The following is a 21,044-nucleotide window of genomic DNA, read 5'->3' as shown; positions in this document are numbered from 1 at the left end:
TTTTAAAATTATACTTATTTTTGTCAGATCAACAAAAAATATTTTTGCGGTGCACAGAATTTTAGTATTAGTTTATGTGTGCCATGTGATAAAAAAAAAGGTTGAAAATAGCTATTCTCTAGTATCATCAATTCTTTGGCCATTTTTTAAAAAATATTTTTTAAAATTAATTTTCATAGGAGAAAGGAGGGAGAAAGAGAGGGAGAGAAACATCGATTGGTCACATGCCCCCAACTGGGGACCCGGCCTGCAACCCAGGCATGTGCCCTGACTGGGAATCAAACTGGCAACCTTTTGGTTCACAAGCCAGCGCTCAGTCCCAGCACTCAATCCACTGAGCCACGCCAGCCGGGGCTCTTTGGCTATTTAAACTTTAACCCATTTATTTCATGCTTTTAATGCCTAGAATTTCCTCTTGCAGTACAGGTGAAATGAGCTCAGATTTCCTAAATTTAAACTTACACCATGGAAAGTAAAGTGGAATATGGTGCAGAAATGACAGGGATTTTTTTTTAGGAAAGATAGCATACAAGGGAAGAGTTGCAAGAACAGGAATCATACCCCCAAAAGGTCAGGATCTTAAAAGAGTTTGAAAACAATAAAAAGCCTCACAAACGTCTTACCAAGATTTAATGTACATTTATTCTTAACACGTTGAACATATAGTATAAAGATTTCATACTGAATAAATGATATTCATTAAGCCAAAAAAGGAAAAAAGGAGGAATTTACATCAAGTTTTAGCTACATTGTTTGAAATACAAATATGCAGATTTTATCACTGAAAAAATCTCAATTGTGTTTCTTCATCAGGAACTTCAACTGAACCTAGAACTTCTTCACACCTCGATTAGAAAGAAAACAAAACAAAACAAAAACCCAGAAAAAAAATAAACTATAAGTTGATTGGCTGCTGAGACAGCAAGGACTTTTTACAGAGACCTGTACAGCATCGCGCCAAGAGGGATGATGTCTGGCAAGAGATTAAATAGCTTTGTCTCGCTTTGTGCAGGTCACCAACTTGTTAACTCGTCATACTATAAAGGGGTAGCTGGGAGGGGGAACCAAACTGTGGGGACCCAAGGGTATGTGCAATGTACAACGTCATATATATACACACGTGGCAGCACAGCGGCTGCAGCTAAAGGTTAAAACCAGTTCTAAGAGGTGATCTCAGGGTTATTCATACAATCAAGGAGGAGAGAAAGAGGTCAGGGTGTTGTAGGTTCACACATGATACTTTGGGGGAAAAGCCTTTTTTTTTTTTTCTCCTCAACATTTAACTAAAAACATTTTTAAAAACTACAGCTTGCTGCTGACCCAGCATTTTTTTTCTCTTGTTTCCGCGTGAGACATTATTATTACAGTATGTTTACAGTATCAGGTGTACAGTACAGTACATGAAAGGGTCTACACTCTACTGCACAGGCCTCTCCAGTGAACAGTCTGTCCACAACTGCGAAATTCTCGGCTCCTGCAAGATTGTGAATGTTACAACAATAAACCACACACAGTTCAGCAGTCACCTTATTTTGTCCTTCAGAGGCTTTTTTTTTGTATTTTTTCTTTTTTTTTTTAACCATTAAAAACAGTTATGAAATGTGGCATCCCGTTGATGCAAGGACCGGGAAAGCCATTTTTATTTAATTTTTTTCCCCAAACTCACTGTAAACAACAGTAACTTTGGTTAAAATAAAAAAGTCTTCTATGTAGGCAGAGCTTTGTCTTTTCAAATAGGGTGGGGTCCTGAGGGGAGTTAGGTGAGGACAAGGAACAGAAAGGTAGAAAGGTGGGGGTGGGGTGGGAGGAAAGAGAAATAGGAGAGACTTTTTTTCCCAAGGGAGAAGCTGGACAGCACAGGGTAAACTGGATTCTGAGGTGGTTTTGCATAAATAAAGGGCAACAGTCAGTTTCTAAGTTCTCCACACACGCACACACACACAGGGAGGGAGGTGTCCCACGGCTGTCATGACTGGCCAATCAAAAACAGTACATCACAAATGACTTGTGAAACCAATGAGTTCATCAATGGTGATACCGAGATGTCCAACAGCCGTGACTCATACAGCGTGAACTCTGAGTGGTTTTCGTCCACCTTGGCCAGGGCCAGCAGCGCGCGGGCAGCCCGCCGCATCATGTCCACACTAGTTGGCTCAAAGGGCGGGTTCTGCATGTGGAGCAGGCTCGCCTGGCTCTGTTGGAACTGTGTGGCAGCAAGGCTGTCCTCCAGGAAGCCCAGGAGGTTGCCGATGCTGCCCTTCTGCACTGCGATGGCACGGGCTGCCAGGCTGTCGCCCTGCGCCAGGTTGGCCAGCAGTACCACGGCCATCTCCCGGCATACCGGGTTCTTTCGGTCACTGAGGAAGCGCACCATGGTGCTATACAACTTCTCCAGGCGGCTGAAGGGGGGCGTGGCAAGGATCAGGTCCACATTGTTGTCCTGGATGCTGAGTTTGCTGAGGGTTTCCAAGACCAGTCTCTGGGGGGAAAGGACGGCATTGGGGCCCAAGGTGGAGAAGGGGTCCTGGGCTTCAGCTGAAGGGCAGACTGCCCAGTGTAGGAGTCCATCCAGGACAGGCAGGCAAATGCTCTCGGGATAGGGGGAGAGGTCCAACTGCCCCGAGATGTTGGCTAGTGTGACCAAGGTGTTTTCCCGGAGCATCTCCAAGCAGTCCCACCACCACTCCACTTTGTTGCAGCTCACCCCTTGGTCCTGTTCCTCCTCCTTCTCATAAGTTAGTGGTGCCTGCTTCCGTTCTGGATGCTTGTGATGTAGAAGGATCAGCTTGCCCAGGATTAGCAGCAGCCCTGGGTGTTTGGACATCTCAAAGTCGTTACCTGGCACAAATGACAGGCTTCGGATAGTATTGGAGACACAGACGCAGCGCTTGGCAAGGGAATCCTGCCAGTCCAGAAGGGTACACAGTGGGGTCTCATCTTTACTGTGAGGTTCATCCTCTAGGATCTTGATGTTCCGGTGGCTCTGTGCTGGGCTGATGCCGAATGGAAACTTGCTGCTCTCCTTGGTAGCCTCTGCACTCTTAGCGCCCTCCTCGGTCAATGTGCTAGACCGGGTGGACAACATATCATCCATGGTGGCTGTGATCCGTTTTTCTGGAGGGCCATCAGGTGGGGGGCCCTCTTGTTCTGTTGTCCCTTGTGCACCCTCTGCTACTGTGACATGTTTCCGGGTGACTGGTAGGCAGGGTATATGAGGCTGGGTAGGCAGCAGCTCTGTCTTGCTCTCAAAATGTGTCTGGATATGCTCAGTGGTGTCCCCCCCACCAATCCGCCAGTGCAGTAGGCCACTGTCAAACTCCTGCACACGCCCAAGCTTATCTGAGCAGTCCACCACAAATGGGTCATTCTTCTGCACGATCTTTACTGGAAGCTTGTCAAACTTACTAGTAAGTTTCTCCTCACTATTCTCTGAGGCTGCCTTGTCCTTGCCTGAAAAGGCCATCTCCTCATCATTTTCAACTACTTCCTCTTCTTCTTCCTCTAATTTAGGACCTAGAAGGTCTTCCTCATCCTCCCCCTCTACAGGGGCTGGACTAGATGCCTTGCTGAATCTCCCAGGGTCCAGTAGTGTTCTCTGCCCTGGGTCACCCACCTCATACTCCTTTAAAATGCCAAAGATCTCGATCAGGCAACGTCGGAAATATTCCACAAGGAGCTCTAGCAACCCTGGGAGCTAAAAGAAAAAGAACAGGAAATAAGGGAGAAAAGTGGGCTAAGATAAGAATCCTTGTCTTGAGAGATCTCCAAAGGTCTTCTATCTGATCTGCCCCCTTTCCTTCCAGGTCAGACATATGTATCACTGGCAAAGGCAGAGGTGCTTCTTTCCAAAGACTCTCTATAGAGTGAGTCCCTTTAATTTCTTCTGTGACATGCACAAAGTTCTTCCTTCTGTCCAACATACCTTCACGTGTGCCTCCCTCCAGGATGGAAATGCTGACCAACAGCTCTGCACTTCACTACCAGTGCTACCATCTCTCAGCCTCCTCTCTCTCAACCAATTTTTGCTTTCCTTTACCAGGTTCAGTTTTCTACCCATTGGTCACTGTCATTGTCCCTCTTAGAACACTATATCCCACTGCCAAGTGGAACACAAGGCTAGGCATGGTAGGATGACCCCTCACAACAAGAGCTGAGAGAGGGAATGCAGTATGGACAGATGTTCATCCGCTCTCTTCTCTCCAAGCTCCCCAACATTCTAGGAGGCTGGACTTCCATAAATCATGCAACATGAGTGAGATGAGGCTTTGGTTTGCCAAACACTGGTCCAAGCTGGTGCTAGGAAGACCCAAATTCCAGCTTGGATCCTATACAGGCCATTTACCTCTAGAAGAAAACACTAATTTACAATCAGATCAATTTCTGGTGGAACAGTATAGCAGAATGGAAAAAATTAGGGTTTTATAAAAAGAAAGATCTCAGTTTAAATCCTGGTTTTTCTAGGAACTAGATGTGCGATTTAACTTCCTAAGCTATAGTTTCTCCATCTTTCCAGAAATTCCTAAACTTCACAGGGTTGTTCTGAGGTATAAATGGAATATATCAAATGCCTAGACTATGGAAATTGCTCAATAAATATTTGTTCGTTTACTTTCTCATGGGAGGCAATATTATACAATAGACATAAAGTCAGGTTTTAGAATCAGAAAGACTGTTAACAGCTGTGTGAACCTAGGCAAAGATAAAGACTCTGAGCCTATGGCCACATCTGCCTAGAAGGTTGTTGTAGGACATGAAAGAAAATATGAAGAGCCTGGCACAAAGCGAGGACAAAACAAATGGTAACTATTAATAACAATGCCTCCTTAGTCAGCTCCTTGATAGATGGGTTGGTTGTTGGCACTACGGATGATCAAAAGAAAGAGTATGATGGTGCAGCAGAAACTCTTCCCAGTTCCTGAGAAAACTGAAGGTGCGTGTCCTGTGGAGATAGGGTCTAGAGAATCACCTCTGCAAGAACCTTATAGAATTTCTACATCCCCTACCCCCTGCCCCAAGCACTTCCCATTCTACACCTTAGGAAAATGGGATCAACAAAGATCTCTTCTATTCACAGTGGATGAAATAAGAAAGGGAATCAAGAAACTATTCTGCTCACTGATGAAGACCACATTTCCTCTTGGTAGTCTAGAAAACATGGTGTCCTCACTGACATCAACAGAATCTGCATTTCTTCCCAATAATGAAGAGTTTCTCTCAAATTCCCTTTGAGGTCAATCCTGATACCTTACACAAATTATTATTGTTCTCAGTATTTTGGGCCCATGGCCAGTGCAAAGTGCTAGCATGGAAGACAGCAGAGAAGGAGCAGGAGAGAGGAGACCATGTTGGCTAGAGATTGCTTAAATTCCTTGTGTCACTTAATATCATCAACTCCAAGAAGATCCCAGGCCCTCCCAACCGTCCAATATTCTCCAGGTACCTGTACTGACCTGACTGAGGTTGAAGGTCATGATGCTGTTGTCATCATACAACAGGATGTTAATGGTGTCTAATGCCCATGTGCTCTCTGCCAGCAGCCCGGACTTGAGGGACATCATTACTCGCCATGCCTCTGGAGTTCCTGAAACAAAACCTCCATCTCATCCACCCACCAAACCCAGGTTGGCTGAAGGTTGTCCCTAGGGCTGGCCCATCAGTCAGGCTACTATAAAGATAACAAATGGAGGCAGTTCCTTTCTGGGAGATGACACACATCTGCTCCATATGGCTTCTAGGCCCTCTTAGGACATCACTATGTAGCAATTCCTTTAAAGTAAAAGCCTGAAATCAGCTGATTTCTTCCTTATACAAATTTCTTTGGTTCTGTTTTCAGTCACCACTGGGCCAGATTTTACCTCATGCAGAATATATCAGGATGGAGAGAGAAAAATGGACAAGATGGAAAGGGGCAGATTACACAAGCCAATCAGGGAGGTCTCCTTACCAATGTCTTTCATGGTGAGTCGCCTCCTCTGCTTCAACACAGGCTGTGTGGCTTCAACAGAGCCAGGTGGGAAGGTAATGTCCCGTCGGATCATGGGGGGCTGCACAGGGGTAGGTGTTATGTGCGAGGCAGGTACGGGGGGCCCTGCCTTTTGCATCTTCATCCCAGAGTGCAGGAATGGAGACTTGCTAGGAGAGGTGCGGTTCTCCATTGGCCGGGGCAGGGGTGCAGGGCTGGATACCTGAGGAATGTGATTCTGCATGCTTGGTGGGGGCTGGTAGTTGGAAGGAGGGGGCCTTGTCATGGGGGGCACGGGGGCAGAGGGACCATATGGGGGCTGGCGTGTGCCATGGGAAGGCCATGAGCCTTCATGGTTAGCCCTCTGATCTGTATGCAGCATTTCATCTGTTCGGTTCACACCATGATAAGCTGGGCCTTGGGGGGCAGAGCCCGTGCTCTGCCTGTTGGCGTAATTGTAGGTCATGTCATTACGCCCTTGCCACATGGTGCCTTGCTGAGCAACCTCAGCTGATGCCTGTATAGGGCCACCCATCATTTGTGGTGGCATGTTCTGCTGGGCACTGGAGCCAGGGGCTGCTGAGACACGGTCTCGGCCAAACTGGAATGGAAACTGGTTCTGGGGACCACTTGCTGGTCGGCGCTCAGTAGCAGCAGCGGCAGTGGCAGGATACGTGTTGCCATACTGGTTGTACACATCTTGCTGAGGGGAAGGCTGGGCAGCTTGCTGCTGGCTGGTGGGCTGGGGCTGGGCTGGAGGCAACTGCTGCTGCTGGGGCTGCCCCTGCCCTGTGCTGTACGGCACACTGTACATCTCTCCTTCATGCCGCTTGGCAGTAGGGCCGTATGTGCTATCCATTGGCCGCTTGTAATTCTAAGACAGGGATAAGCAGAGGGGAAGTTAGTACTTGGCACTCAGGGACACAAGAGCTACAGCTGCCAAGATGGCGACACCAGACACTCACTGGGCTTGCTTCTGCCTCTGCCCCTCTAGAAGAGACACAGACTCTAAGAGAACAAAGGAATAATCTTCACAAATTATTTTTCAAAATTATCTCTGAAAGCAAGAATCATTCTCTATTCCCCTCTGGCTCTCCCTTACTCTAAGTAGAAGAACAAAGAAAAGTTCAAAAATCAAAATAAAAGCCCTGTTTCTAGCTCTTTTGGAGAACTAGAAACTGGATTCCAAATAGAACCAAGATTGAGGACGTGGCTCTTTAGGCAGAACTGGCTATTTGGGTGGGAGAAGACCACAGAATACCTAAAGTGAAGTTCTTAGACTTTCCACTTTAGATTTCTAGCTCTCTGTGTGCCAACCCACCCTGACACCCTCCTCACCTGCTGCTGCTGCTGATACATTGTGGTCTGCTGGCTGGGGAAGGGGCTGCTGGAAGGGGTGCCTTGATTGGAGAACTGATTGCCATAGGAATCATGTCTGCAAGGAGGGAGAAAAAGAGGATCAGGTTGGGAAATGGCAAGGCCTGAGGCACAGTGGCACCGAGACCAGGCTTCACTCACCGTTGCTGCTGCTGCTGCTGCTGTGGGGGATAGCGGCTGGGAGAATACATCCCCGAGTCTGGGTTGGAAGGCATGAGATTCGGCTGTGGGGCCCCAGTGCCCATGTTTCCCTCGGGTCCTATTCCAGGCTCCGTCCTTAACAAAATAGGAGAAGCTAATGAGTCCACTATAGCTGTGGAGTTCGGGGTGAGGCAGGAGAGGGGAGGCCATGCTTACCTCACTCTGTCATATGGACCTCCATAAGGATAGTGCTGTCGTGGTCCCATTGCCACATTTGCCAGCCCAGGGCCGGCAGCTCGGCTGTAAGGGTCCCCCATCCCGCCGTTGGGGCCCTGCCCTGAGGACATGAAGGGATCACTCCCCGGAGCTGAGTGTAGAAAGGCAGGCAGTGAGCAAACTACTAGATTAGCAAGCCTAGCAATCTACCCCTTGATTGCCTCAAAGACCCATGCCCTCTTCAGAGCTCTGGTTTGTTCCTTTTGTCTTCCTGATAGGTTTAAAACAGAGATCTAAAGAGGCCCCAATCAACAAGGACATGTACTTGTTAAGGGGTGATAAGGTGAGACCAGGAAGAGGAAGACAAGAAAGAAGGCAGGGATGAAGAAGGGCGGTTAGGTTTGGAAATGCCCATATTAGAAGATGGCTTGACAAGAGCCCTGAATCACTCTCAAGCTATCAACCCACTTCCCTGGTTCTGTCCTCAAGGGTATAAGGCCAATAGCAAATTGGTCGGTCACCTTTCCTCATGCTGCCATAAGGATCCTTATTTGGCTCGTAGGACATGCGCCCCATCATGTCAGAGGTATTCATACTGGGCTGGTACCCAGGGTTTGGAGTCATGGAATTCCGTTTCTGGAATGTGGGGTCACTTCCATCAGGAAAAGCATCCTGGATCCCGACTGAATTGCTCCTGCTCCAGAGCAAGGAAAGTCAATTAAATACCAAATAAAGCAATTCCTCTGATAACACAGGACATATGGGAGTCACTGGCTGTGCAGCCAGAGCAGGGACCACACCAGGCTGCATAGGAGCTCTCACACTTCTGCCCAGGTTCCCTAAACCACCTGCCCCTGCTTGTGGCCTTACCTCATGCCTGGCAAGGGGGGGATCTGACTGTGTGGTGTGGATGCTGGAGTTGGTGGCTTCAAGTCTCCCCCTTCTGCCATGGAACTGCTGGTTGACTGAGGTGTCTGTGGCCCCTGCATAGACCCTGATCCAGCTGTGAACAGAGATGAAGGGTGAGCAGAGAAGTGTTTAACTCTCACAGAGACACATGCCCTGGGATCTCTTCTAGTAAGACTGTTGTAAGGCTAAATAAAGCTAGGGTTCTTTAGAGCCTAAACCACCTTCTCCCCAGGGAACCTCAAGGCCAGGTCATAAAAAAGGGAATTTGAGGGCTCGATCATGGTCCTTGCTGTTTCACATTCGGAGAATAGGAGTGGTAGAGCGATGCCCTCACCATGCTGTTGATTCCTCGAGTCTCCGCCAGATTCCCTGACTACTTTACTTCCCCCCTGAAGACCCTGCTAACCATGTAATGCTGGTGCACAAGCTCCCATTCCAAGTCCCTGGAATCATGGGTAGAAAGGCCCCAAATCAGCAGTGTACATTAGGAACCGGAGTTCCTATTCTCAAACATCTAGCTCTGCCGCTACTCAGGTTCAAATGTTCCTCTAAGCTGATGAGCACAGAATAATCATAATTAATGTTTCCATTAGTTACCATTCCCAGAAGCAGATATCCCACTTCTTGGGCCTCCCCAGCTGATGAGTCACCTCAGGTATTCATTATACCCCTGGAGGTCAACAGCAGAGCACATGTGTTTACACCAACCTTCTAGGAGTCCTGGCCTCCTCCTGCTTGTCCAGGCACCAGCCTCTTTTCAGAAAAGAGGGTGGGCAGAGACACTCCCGCCAGAGTCCCATTCATATCCCTTCCCTACTACCTCCTTCCCATTACCATCTCAGCTCTCTGGCGGATTCAGGGCTCTAGTTTAAGTTGCATTCTAAGGCGCTAACACCAGTGGGCCAAAGGTCTCAGATGGTCTTGCCTCACTGCTGTTTATCAGGCTTCCCCACTCCTCTGATATCTCTCCCACTCACTAGTTTACAAACACTTGGCAAGATCCCAGGTGCACAATGAAAATTAAAACTTAAGGGCTGCTGCAGACTACTTCTGAAGGTAGCTGCCACTGCCTGCTCTTTAGTCTGCCAACCTGCTATGCTCTGTGATAGGGAAGAGCGTGCAACCCTGGTGGCAGGCACCAGTGAACAAGGAGCCTGGACCCTTGAATACTACTCTTGAAGGGTGAGCCTTGGTAGGGCTCACCCAATCCTTACCTGGAGAAGGAGGCTGGATTTTGGGCTGGGACTTCTTGGAATCAGCAGCTGCAAAGATGTCTGGGGGAGGGTCTTCTCCCCGTTCAATCTTGCACTCAAAGGCATAAAGACACTGGATATACTGCTTTTTCAAGGAGCTGGCAGCACTGCTTGAAGTGCCGACATTGAGGTTGGTCGCAAGTTCCCGCCATTTTTTGTTCTTGTTGACCTGCACAACCAACCAGAAAAGTTGGGGTACATCTTGCCCACAAGTCCCAAACCCCATCAGGCTTCAGGTACCCACCTCTTGCGGAATCACAATTTTCAGTTAAGCATAAAAGTTAACCCTGCTTGGTGGACAGTCCACAATAAACATTAAATTTGTGGCTGGCTTTCCTCTACCGTTGGCAGGCTCTATCCCCAGAAAACTATTAGGGCAAATCTCATATCACTCACTGTTAGGGAGAACAGGATGAAGAAGGTATGGTCTTTACATATTTACACATACATAATAATGTGCAAATCACCATCAGATCCAAATCCTATTTTAAATGCACCAATAAAAATTAACATTTTATAAAATAGAGACGTGTGGTAGTATCAACAACTACCCTGCATGACTTGCTTTGTCAAGCTGGGGGTTTTCACATCTGATTTTTTCCCAGTGTGGGGCTCCCTACAAATCTGACATTCTCATGCCATTACTCCCCTATAGCTCAGTAACATCTAACTACAAGCCCCCTTCCCTCACCACTGTCCTGACTGTCCAGATGCTCCAGGCCCTGTGACTTCTTTTGTATCTTCCCAGAAGCCAGCCTGCACTCTTGCCTCCTTTTCCCAGCCTCAGATCACAGGATTCTTGATCCCTAGGGTTACTCTTTCTGCTCTGGTCAGGCTCCTCTCCTCCTTTATGTATTCTTACGCTTATTCGCCCACCATGTGGTAAGCCTATTGAGATCTCAAGGGCTGGGAACACTGGCTTTCCAGTCCCAATACACAAAGGAAATTCAGTATGTTGTGATACCTGTTGATCTGGTACCAATGATACCAGAGAGAAGAGTGATAAGGAAGCAAAGAAAAGAACAAACTAAACGAAGGAAAGGTGACCAGGAAACTTCCTAGAGCAGGTAACATCTGAGCTGAGTCTTGAAGGCTGGAGATGATGTTGGTAGGGTACATTCTAGACTCTTTCCCATTTCCAGGTCATCTGTGCCAGTCAACTCATCTTTTTGCCTTCCTGGAGTCCTCCAAAACTAACTTATAACAGCAATCTTGTTCCTCTGAACTGTCTTTAAAGTTCAATTCTATCATAGCATCTAAAAGGTTGGCATCCTTTTGCAAACTCAAACCCAGGCTTTGAGATTCCATCCTGTACCTCATCTTAAGTTCAGAGGCCCACTCAATTAAAAGTATGCTCCCTTTCTCTACAAGCAGGAGAGGCCTGTATATGAGAACTAGTACCAGGGAGAATGGCAGGAATAAATCCAGGGTCACCTCAGGAGCCTCTGTGGCTTTGCTTCCCACGCCACTTATGTGGCAGTGCGCACGTGTCTTGTTTTGTTTTGTTTTCCTTTGTGGGGGAGGGAAATAAAGCCTGAAGGGAGAAGGAATTCATAACTGACTGTTGGCTGGCTTCATTCCAATCACTTTCTTTTCTGCTGGTGACAGCTGTTTTCCTCTTCTGATTTAAATGGTTTGGAATACATCCCTCCCAGCCACGCCTCCCTGAGCTCAGCCGCAAACTCAAGAACCAACAGCAAGCTCCCGGTCGGATGACTACAGAACACACATGGAAGGAAAGTTTGCAAGCCACAGTGTGTCTTGTCCTGGTTGCCTGACCTGTTTGCCTCCTGGGCTAAGTGTAAAGCAAAGCCGTAAGGTATCAGGGCAGAGGTTCAGGGTGGCGTTCAGTTCAGAGGCTTGTAGCAGAGGTGAATTCATTCACCTCGGTCTCCCATTAAAAGTAACTAAACACAATTTCCCACCTACTTCTCCCTTCATAAACAATTTCTATTAAATAGCTCCTGAAATCCCATCTTTATTGGGAAGTTTCCTGGAATGGGTCATCATCTACTCTGGCTGACCCTATATACCATCCTGCAGACCGATTTTTGTGGTAGAAATCTTGCTGAAAGCTTTATTATTTCTAGCCTTAGAAAGTCTTGCAAGGTTCACTATCCCTACTTTACAAATAAGAAATATTAGGGCTCAAGAGCGGTTATAAACCTTTATTAAGGTCATATAATAAGCGTCTAAGACAGGAGTCAAAACCAAGCTATTTCTCCAAATCTTGCCCTTACCAAGCCAGGCTGCCTCCCATGGAAATCAGAATGCCTAAGACTTTTTCAAAATCTTTGCAATCCAGTGGGACCCTAGACCTATGGTAAACATAATGCTAATATTTCATCCTAGCCAGGGAAATCTCAGCCCTCTGAAGTCTGTGCTCTCAGGCCCATCAGTACGTGACTCAGAGCAGAAGAGGGTAACATCCCTGTGGGATACATGATGCCAGGTGAAGCCACTGAGTACCCTGAGGCTTGTTGAAACCACAGGGGAAGCCAAGTGCCAGGTACTCACCTGAGTCAATCCACCAATCTCCTTCACAGACACATAGAGGCGATAGAGGTCCAGAGGTTTCCTACCCACAGCAGGCAGGTTTGTCATGCCCATGGCCTTCTCCTCAGTGAAGGCCAGGTAACGGTCCACCCACATCTTCCTCTCAGGCTCACCACCCAGCTCATATAACTTGGTGATCTTCTCATTGGTTGTAGTAGAAGAACTGGATTTCTGGAAGGAGCAGGTCAAAATTCTCAGGAACCAGTTAAGAGTCAAAGCCTACACTAAGAGTCTTAAAGGTTCCTTAATTAGGGCAGTAATAAAGCTTCTTCTTCTGGGGTGGTTACTAACACCTGCCCTGCCTTCATACGGTTGAAAGGCCAAAAGGGAGCTAGATCTTCCTGTAAAGGAAGAAAAATACTATATATTACACACTGTGTGCTGTGCTGGATGCATTTACATATTAAGCGTTATAAATTATCCTCTTCTTAAAAGATAAAGAAGCAGGCACAAGGAAGCCATGCCCAAGATCTCACAGCTTTCAAGTAGCAGGGTTGAGTGTCAAATCCTTGTCCACCTGACATCAATGTCACTACCACTTCCAAGCTACTTACCCAGGAGCCTGGACACACTCCCCCCCCCCCACCCCATATTATTATTATTTTTTAGAGAGAGGGGAAGGAAGGGAGAAAGAGAGGGAAAGAAACATCGATGTGTAGGAGTTACATCAGTTGGTTGCCTCTCCTTGCCTCTCACACGCCCCCAACTGGGGACCTGGCTCACAACCCAGGCATGTGCCCTGACTGGAAATCAAACCAGCAACCTTTCGGTTTGTAGGCCAACACTCAATCCACTGAACCACACCAGCCAGGGCATGGACACACTTTCACAGACAGTTTCAGAGAACTCAAGAAACTCAAAACATGATCCTGAGACAATGGGATGGACTAAAACAAAAAGAAACTACCTCCTGCCAAGAAAGGAAGGGTCTTCCATTGCTTGGAAGGCTTTGGATAGTATCCTATTCAAGACAGGAAGATGGCTAAAAGGGTCTGGGAGTCAAAGGTGAAAGCTATATTTTTTATTTCTTCTATCTTATAATATAGGAAAAATGAGGCATGACAAAGGGCAGAAATATTTCAAGTGACTCACAATACTGTACAGGTCCCAGTTTGCCACATGGCCCAACAGAGAGCACACTCAGGACGAACCTACAGGGAGGCCAAGAGCTGAAACCCCACCTGCCTCATCTCCCCCTTAATAGAATACAGGGCACCAACCATCCTGCTGCTCTTAGTATGGTCCAGGAAAAGAGCAACTAGTTGCCCATGGCACATACCATTTATCAGTGTGCAAGGATAAGGAGCACAGTTTCATAAAGAATTCTACACTACAGGTCTGACATTTCCTTCGTAACAGCCAGCTGTGAGAAGATTGTTTTTTACATCAGGACCCCTTAGACTAACTCAAACCTAATTCAGTGAGCTATTATCGTGGGACCCTTCATGATAACAAGAGGAAACAACAATCTTTTCTCAGAGACAATCTAGTTGGTGTCATAAATTAAGAGTCTAATCACCCTCTTCTTTTTTCTTCTATCAGTGGAAAGGCTGGGACAGAAAATTGAGAGGAGTCAAAATATAAATCATTACTTTGGATTTAGATTCCGTCTTGGGTGTCCCATCAGCCTTGTTGTTCATTTTGGTGGCTGGAGCTAACTTGACATCCCCAAGGCCCATCATTTCTGGGCTGGCCGCCATCCCTATAAAAGAGAAGAGAAAATCTTAAGTTTAATAGGTTTGTGACACAAAGATCACTCTGGAAGAAATCTGGGGTGAGCAATGACTAAGACTTACCTGCTGAATTGTTGGCCATGGTTCCACCCATGGGATATGGGGGTCCCTGAGGGTTGATCATGCCAGCCATACTATTAATCCCTTGTCCATAGGGAGGTCCAGTTCCCATTATGCCCCCTTGATTCATATTGGGGTAGCCTGGTGGCCTGAGAAAGAAAATGAAGAGAGAGTGCAAGAGAAAGAAGAGAGTTAAGAGACACTGAGCTTTCAGATTTGGACTCGAGCTAAACAGTGCTTGAGCCAAGATCACTTAGTTAGGCCCACAAACAAAAAGTGTATGGGTCTCCCAACCCATAATCATGTACTACCTGACCTAGGTATTTTTATCTTCTACCTCCCAAAAAAGGTTCTAAGAGGATTTAAGCCCCAAACGAGAAACCATAGGTCAATTTGAAAGGAAATATTTCTTCTACCCTGTCTCTTAAGTACTGCAAGCCTCTAAGGCACCTGCAAAGTCTAGTGTGTTTCCATTTAAGAGCCCTCCCTATGCCAAAAAGGCCTATATTGCTCAAGTTTACCACTCTTTGTCATATCAAACCCCAACCAAACTGGAGCCCTCAACAGCAAAGCACCTGGGGCGGCAGGGTAGGCTTTGCTTTGTATTCTTTCTTGATGGGCCTGCTACCCACCTCTTTACAGTTATAGTTAATCACCCTATTCTACCTTGGTTCATCAACATCCCAATAAGACCAGTTACTTTAAGAACTGTAGGCACCAACAATGGAGTACAAGAACAGAGCCTTCAAAAACAGAGAAATCATATTCACTGAAGTCTGTAGCCAAAGAAGAGACGAATCTTCAAGTCATTAAACTTAAATCACATGAGCTGTCTGCACTTAGCACCAGAGTCAAATGCATAGAACCACATAAAACAGTAGAAGAAATGGCAAACCACCATCCTTTATTTCTCACACTACAGATGCAAGTCACATGTATCATTAAAAATCCGTCTGGAAACTAAGGAACTGCATGATGGAAGAAATGAAGAAACTCTGAAGACTTATTTTTACTAATCAAAATAACCTGTGCTTTGTAAAGTTCTTTACATATGATATCTGGTCATGTGAAACTTGATACCAGTCTAGGGTGCTTAAGAATCAGAACTCTGGCCCTGACTGGTGTGGCTCAGTTGAGTGGGCATTGTCCCACAGATTCAATTCCTGGTCAGGGCACATGCCTGGGTTGCAGGCCCAGTCCCCAGTTGGGGGCATGCAAGAGGCAACTGGTTGATGTGTCTCTCCCTCTCTTTCTCCCTCCCTTTCTCTCTATCTAGGAATAAATAAAATCATTTTTTTTTAAGTGTTGATATTTACTATTTTAAAAAAAAGAATCAGAATCTTTCTATTTTTCACGATAAGGAAACCTAGTTTTTAAAGAGCTCTTAAAATGCATATTTACCAAGATAACATGGTTTAGGTCCAGAAGTAGCTCAATGACCTGTATGATTCTACAGTTTATTTCCTTGCATTAACACCCTCTCTTCACTTCCCAGGCCTTACCTGTTTTGGATAGAGTTGGCAGCAACATGCATGGCGACAGCAGTTTCTTGAGTCTTCCGGTTCATGCCCCCTGGTGGGGGACACATCCCTGACCCAACCTGAGGTGGCATATTGGCCATGTTAGGGCCATATGGCCGATTGCCCATGGAGGCGTGACTCATTCTCCCTGGAGGGAGTGTGCCATAAGGTGGGATACCAGGCTGCCCATGCATCTGACCTCCAGCACCCATAGGGTTCATGCTTCCAGCCATGCCTGCACTAGGGTAGTTAGCATTGGGCAAGGCATTATAGTTTGGCTGCCTGGGGTAGCCTCCTGGGAGAGGAAGAAGGAAAGAAGACACAGGCACTTGGTTAGTGATTCATTAGCAACTCACTAATATTGCTTAAACTCTAAAACTCCAAAGATGATAAACAATAGGAATCATTAGAGATTAGGCCTGGAAAGAGACCAACTTCATGGTAGCTTTTACTTCATTAAAAAAAAAAAAAAAAGTAAAGAGAAGGGTAAAAGCATATAAAGACAGGCTTCAGTTGTTCCCTCATCTTAAAGACAGCACAGAGCGAGACTGGCTGGCAGGCAAGGCTGGTTTCGCTCCTATCCAGGCCCAACAATTCCCAGAATTCTTTTCTTTCTACATTCTTGCATTCTTCCCCATACTAACTGAGAGACATTCAGCTTTAGTTAATCTTGGGTTCATTTTGAAGAAAGATCCATTCTATTAAGACTAATTTACTAAAAGCAAGTATAATAACCAATGATTACCATTTATTAAGTGCCTGTGCTCAGTCTTGAGCTAAACACTTTATCCCCATTGTATAGATGAAAAAAAACAGAGGCTCAGATACCAAAAATCTTTCCCATAGTGACAGTCCTCCCCTACTTTAGAGATTGACCTTGGTGTATTAAAGGTAAAGAACAGTCTTAATCTTACACCCCAGGCAGCAGCGTATCAGACAAGTAACTATTTTCTTGTCTCATCTATACATACTCCTAACTGATTAATATACTCACCCTGTGGGCCATACTGACTCCCCTGGGGACCATAGCTCCCCATAGAGTTCTGTTGGTAGGAGCCCATGCCTGTGTGCATCTGTCCTCCAGAAGGCTGACGTGGAGATAAGGCCGAGCCGGGCTGGGGGGAACTGTACTGGGGCATCTGGGGGTTCCTCTGCATGTAACCTATTTGTGGGTAGTGCCCATATAGTTATTACCTTAGTACAATGGGAAAAAATGTTCTTCCTTACCCTAGGACTTCACCATCTACATTTTCTTTCGCAACTAACTGAATGAAGTCTTTGTTTCATTTGTAATATAATTGTGTGCCATTTCAGGTACCCTCCAAAAGTGACATAGTTATTAACTAGATCATGCCAATTCTTTCTACTAAATAGGGGCTTGAAAAGACAAATAGCAATTACAGAAAAATAAAATGGTGCAGGAATTAAAGAGTAAAAATTTGATGCTGAGTTTTAGCATTTACTGACCAAACTGGGCACAATATATGTGGGGGGAATCCATCAAAACACAAACACTGAGAAACAAAGAATGACTGAGGGGAACACAGTTTTGGGACATAACATGGCTAAGCTCACTCTTAACTTCACAATTGTTGCTGGGATTGTCCTAAGCTTCATGGTCATACAGTTCTCCAAAAGCTATTATACCGGATAATCAAGTGTCAGCCTTAAGTCTCCACCCCTCCCTCAAAGCCCAGGTTCTTACCTCGATCTTGGGCAATGCTTGGTTGGTTGATGGAAGGATGTATGATGCTGTCCGACTGGCCACTGGGTGGCCGAGGTGGCATCTGATTGCCTGCTCCAGACAGAGAAAGTAAGCCAATCATGGCTAAGCCTGGAAATTCCAGCTAGGAGGTCAATTCAGAGCTGGAAATGGCTCCTGGGAAGGCCAAGTACCTCCCTCTATCACATACACAGAAAGTTCCAACCAAGGGGCTCCCATCTCCCTTCTTCAAATGCTCAAGGGAAACTTTGCAGATATGACCAGAGATACTTTCTCTGCCAGTGGAAGGTTGGGGCTCCCTGATATTGTTGGAAGCCAGGACCCTTTCCCTCTTCCCAAAACCCAGCACTTAAGGGTACCTGGCACTGCAGCAGGCGAGAGTGGTCCTGAGCGAGACTGAGCAACACTGGCGGGAGAGCCAACAGGGGACGGGGAGGGGCCTCGGATGCCAGGCAGGTGAGGGGAGGTATGAGGAGAGAAAGGAGACTGAGCTGGATTACTCTGTTCTCCTTGGCTGCTGGAAATCCCTGATGTGCTCACTCCAGGGCTCAGAGCTCCTTCTGTCCCCATAGGGAGATCATCTATTGAACCAGACAGATCCTGAAACATACCACACAAGGACATGAGTTAGCAATATTAGGCAGAAAGATCCTTCTTTCAACAATCCTACTACATGATTAACATTTTCCTTAAATAACCAAGGGCAAGCACACTGCACACATTATGTTGTCATGATACTATAGTTTACATTTGGCAAACTCTCTAGTAAGGTCCAGATAGAAAATATTTTAAACTCAGTGGGCCACATTGTCTTCAACTACAACTACTGAATTCTGCCATCATAGTGCAAAGGTAGTCACAGATAATATACATAAAGTTTTATTGGAATATAGCCTCATGCATTTTTTTATTTATAAAAACAAATAACAGGGCCCACAATCTGTAGTTGGCTGACCTCTGGTCTATCCACCAGAATTAGATCTAGTACTTTTATCTTCTTGCCCAGCTTCAACTTCCACAATTGTAAGTGAGTAGCGTTTCAGTGAGCCGCTAGTTCTTTTCCACTGAGGAAGCTTTATAGAACACTGCCAGGATAGTGCCAGAAGCGACAGAGTATGTGAACAAGTTTGGGCAATAATCACAGATCCCCTCTCCATCAGATTATTATAACCTACAATTTACCAAGGATTCACTTTCTCAAAGTTATCATAATTTTTTTTTGAAGATTTTATTTATGTACTTTCAGAGAGAGGGTTAGGGAGTGAAAAAAAGAGGGAGAAAAACATGCGAGAGATACATTGATCAGTTGCCTCTTGCACGCCCCCCAACTGGGGACCTGGCTCAGAACCCAGGCATGTGTCCCAACCAGGAATCGAACCAGTGACCTTTTGATTCACAGGTTGGAGCTCAAGCCATTGAGCCACACCAGCCAGGGCCAAGTTACCATATTTTAAAATATAAGGGTCGGAGGTAGAAAAGGGATATACTGCACAGGAACAAGTAGGCTTTGGACTATATTCATAACACCTGGCCCATAACAGGGATGAACAAATGTTCATCAATTGAACAAATCCAGTTTTTCCCCTAGTTCTAAGTTTTTAATGAGGACTTGATATTTACTTAAGGGCATTGCTTTTCTTGAAATAATCAGTAAAGAGTTCACTCTGAGTCAATAAACTCCAAGATTAGCAATCAGGAACTCAATATGAAAAATATTCACCCCAGGAAACACACCGCTAACCCTACCCTCTGCCCCATGTTCATTCTCTAGCAGTACCACTGGCACAACACCACACATTAACTTCAGACTAAAAACTACCTATACCTTGAAGAAAGGATGAGAGCTTTGGGTAAGGGCTCAGGTCTGGGTTAAGAAGAGTTCTCTTAAGTACAAGACACATCTGAAGAGGAAGGAGATCCAAAATGGCCTGATTTGAGTCTATTCCTATTCCCACAACAAGCTCACCTTGGAAATATCAGTTCAAGGTGACCCTGACAATAACATTGGAGGTCAGAGGGCACCTTTAGGCTCTTCCCCAAGTATCCAGGTTGGTTATACCTTCTGCAAAACCAGCTGGTTACTTCATTAGGCTGGGAGCATTTCTGCTGAGGTCTATGGAAACAAAGCTCGCCCCGAAGACAAGGTAGGTAGGTAGGTGTGCATTTGTGTCTATGCCCAGCTTTCGGTGTTAGCTGAGAAGTCAGAAAATGCTTGCTTTCCTGTAAGCAGCAGAACCAGAACACCACAGCATGCTTTAAAAATTCAATTAGAATTAGTCCCAGCATGGAATGGAACTCCAGAAGCCCTTCTCTAGGTAACATTCAAGAGCCTCTTCCCCTTAAAGGACTAAAGTACCTGGAGCTATAAAGAGCCCCGGGTTTATTCCAAAAGAGGAGGATTCCATCTCCATGTTGAGGGCTAAGCTACCTGAGCCAAGGAGAGTAAACTCAGAGGCAGCAAGATGATGAGAAGAGCCAACCATGTATGCCAGAAAAGGCCTCAAAAGCCACTTGTTAATTTCTGGTCTGTAACAGAAACCGCAGCCCAATGCTCTGTTGTACGGACCAGTAGGTTCCCTCAGCATTCCTTCCTATGGTCTCCATTCCTTATCAAACCACCTTCTGCTAATAAAAGCTACTTGCTAACACGAAAAAGAAATCAGTGCATTTAAAAAAGGTTTTATTTATTTTTAGAGAGGGTAAGAGAGGAAATAAGAGAGGGAGAGAAAGATTGATGTGAGAGAAACATCGATCAGCTGCCTCTTGTATGTGCCTGGACCAGTTAACTCAACCCGTAACCCAGGCATGTGCCCAACCAACTAAGCCACACTGGTCAGGGCAAGAAATCAGCATATTTTGGAACATAATAGGCATCAAAGGTCCATCCATAAGACAAGAACTTGGTTCGAAATGGCTTTAAAAAGTTAAATGTCTTGAACAGTTCTGTCTTAAGTAGAACGTAAACATGCTCATATAAGAACAGTATAGGCAAAGCCAAAGTCCCCCTTTGCTCTATTTCAGCTGCCTTCAACAGAGGAACCCTGTTCATTAGGTATATATCCTTGGATTCCTTTTGAGGAACTGAGGAGGGGAGAGGGAGAAGGGAGAAGAAAGAAGGAAGAAGGAAGAAGGAAGAAGGAAGAAGGAAGAAGAAAGAAGAAAGAAGAAAGAAGAAGAAAACCCACCCACAACCCACCAACCACTGCTACAGAGTCAGGGCAGGGCCTGCAAATGCTCCCTCAGCCATACTTCTGTGAAAAACCAGGCTCTCCATAGATCCACAAGTGAATGTCCTAGTCCAACTGAGGGAATCCCAGGAGCCTGAAGAAAAACCCTGAGGCTGGGCTCTAAGGATCCTGGAGGCATCTGTGGAGACAAGGTGGTGGCTTCCTTCACCGGAACTGTGAGGAAAGCTGTCAGTTTTGGTGAAGTGTCCTGAGATCCTTGGAGAAAAAGTGCTAAATAAACCACTGTCAACAGCAACCCCATGTGGGCTGGGATGTCTTAGCCCCAAATAACAGTGGGGAAAGCAGCAACATTATCTCTTTGATTTGGTTGATTTGAGGCCAATCTCTCAAACTCTCATTTTCATCA

General features: G+C 46.0%; 1 protein-coding gene across 2 annotated transcripts in view; it reads right to left on the bottom strand.

Annotated features, from left to right (window-relative positions):
- Positions 1–619: 619 nt before the first annotated feature.
- The window catches only part of ARID1A (AT-rich interaction domain 1A), a 66,911-nt gene continuing 46,486 nt past the window's right edge, over positions 620–21,044 (bottom strand). Inside the window, exons 5-20 of one of the 2 annotated variants that reach the window (XM_090268862.1) lie at positions 17,810–18,050; positions 17,433–17,522; positions 16,722–16,889; positions 15,710–16,022; positions 14,211–14,356; positions 14,007–14,116; positions 12,376–12,585; positions 9,820–10,027; positions 8,567–8,699; positions 8,218–8,393; positions 7,697–7,847; positions 7,481–7,615; positions 7,301–7,397; positions 5,945–6,836; positions 5,451–5,581; positions 620–3,694 (exon numbers count right to left, since the gene is read on the bottom strand). In XM_090268862.1, the coding sequence (XP_090124988.1) occupies positions 1,967–3,694; positions 5,451–5,581; positions 5,945–6,836; positions 7,301–7,397; positions 7,481–7,615; positions 7,697–7,847; positions 8,218–8,393; positions 8,567–8,699; positions 9,820–10,027; positions 12,376–12,585; positions 14,007–14,116; positions 14,211–14,356; positions 15,710–16,022; positions 16,722–16,889; positions 17,433–17,522; positions 17,810–18,050 (4,929 nt within the window). In that variant the 3' untranslated portion in view covers positions 620–1,966. The remainder of the gene's footprint in view (positions 3,695–5,450; positions 5,582–5,944; positions 6,837–7,300; positions 7,398–7,480; positions 7,616–7,696; positions 7,848–8,217; positions 8,394–8,566; positions 8,700–9,819; positions 10,028–12,375; positions 12,586–14,006; positions 14,117–14,210; positions 14,357–15,709; positions 16,023–16,721; positions 16,890–17,432; positions 17,523–17,809; positions 18,051–21,044) is intronic. The other variant, XM_090268863.1, reaches the window with a different exon arrangement.

Source organism: Furipterus horrens, unplaced genomic scaffold, assembly GCF_987537825.1.
Source record: "Furipterus horrens unplaced genomic scaffold, mFurHor1.1.pri manual_scaffold_3, whole genome shotgun sequence".
NCBI lineage: Eukaryota > Metazoa > Chordata > Mammalia > Chiroptera > Furipteridae > Furipterus > Furipterus horrens.
The sequence above is the reverse complement of the archived record's forward strand: the minus strand, read 5'-3'. Positions and strand labels throughout refer to the sequence as shown.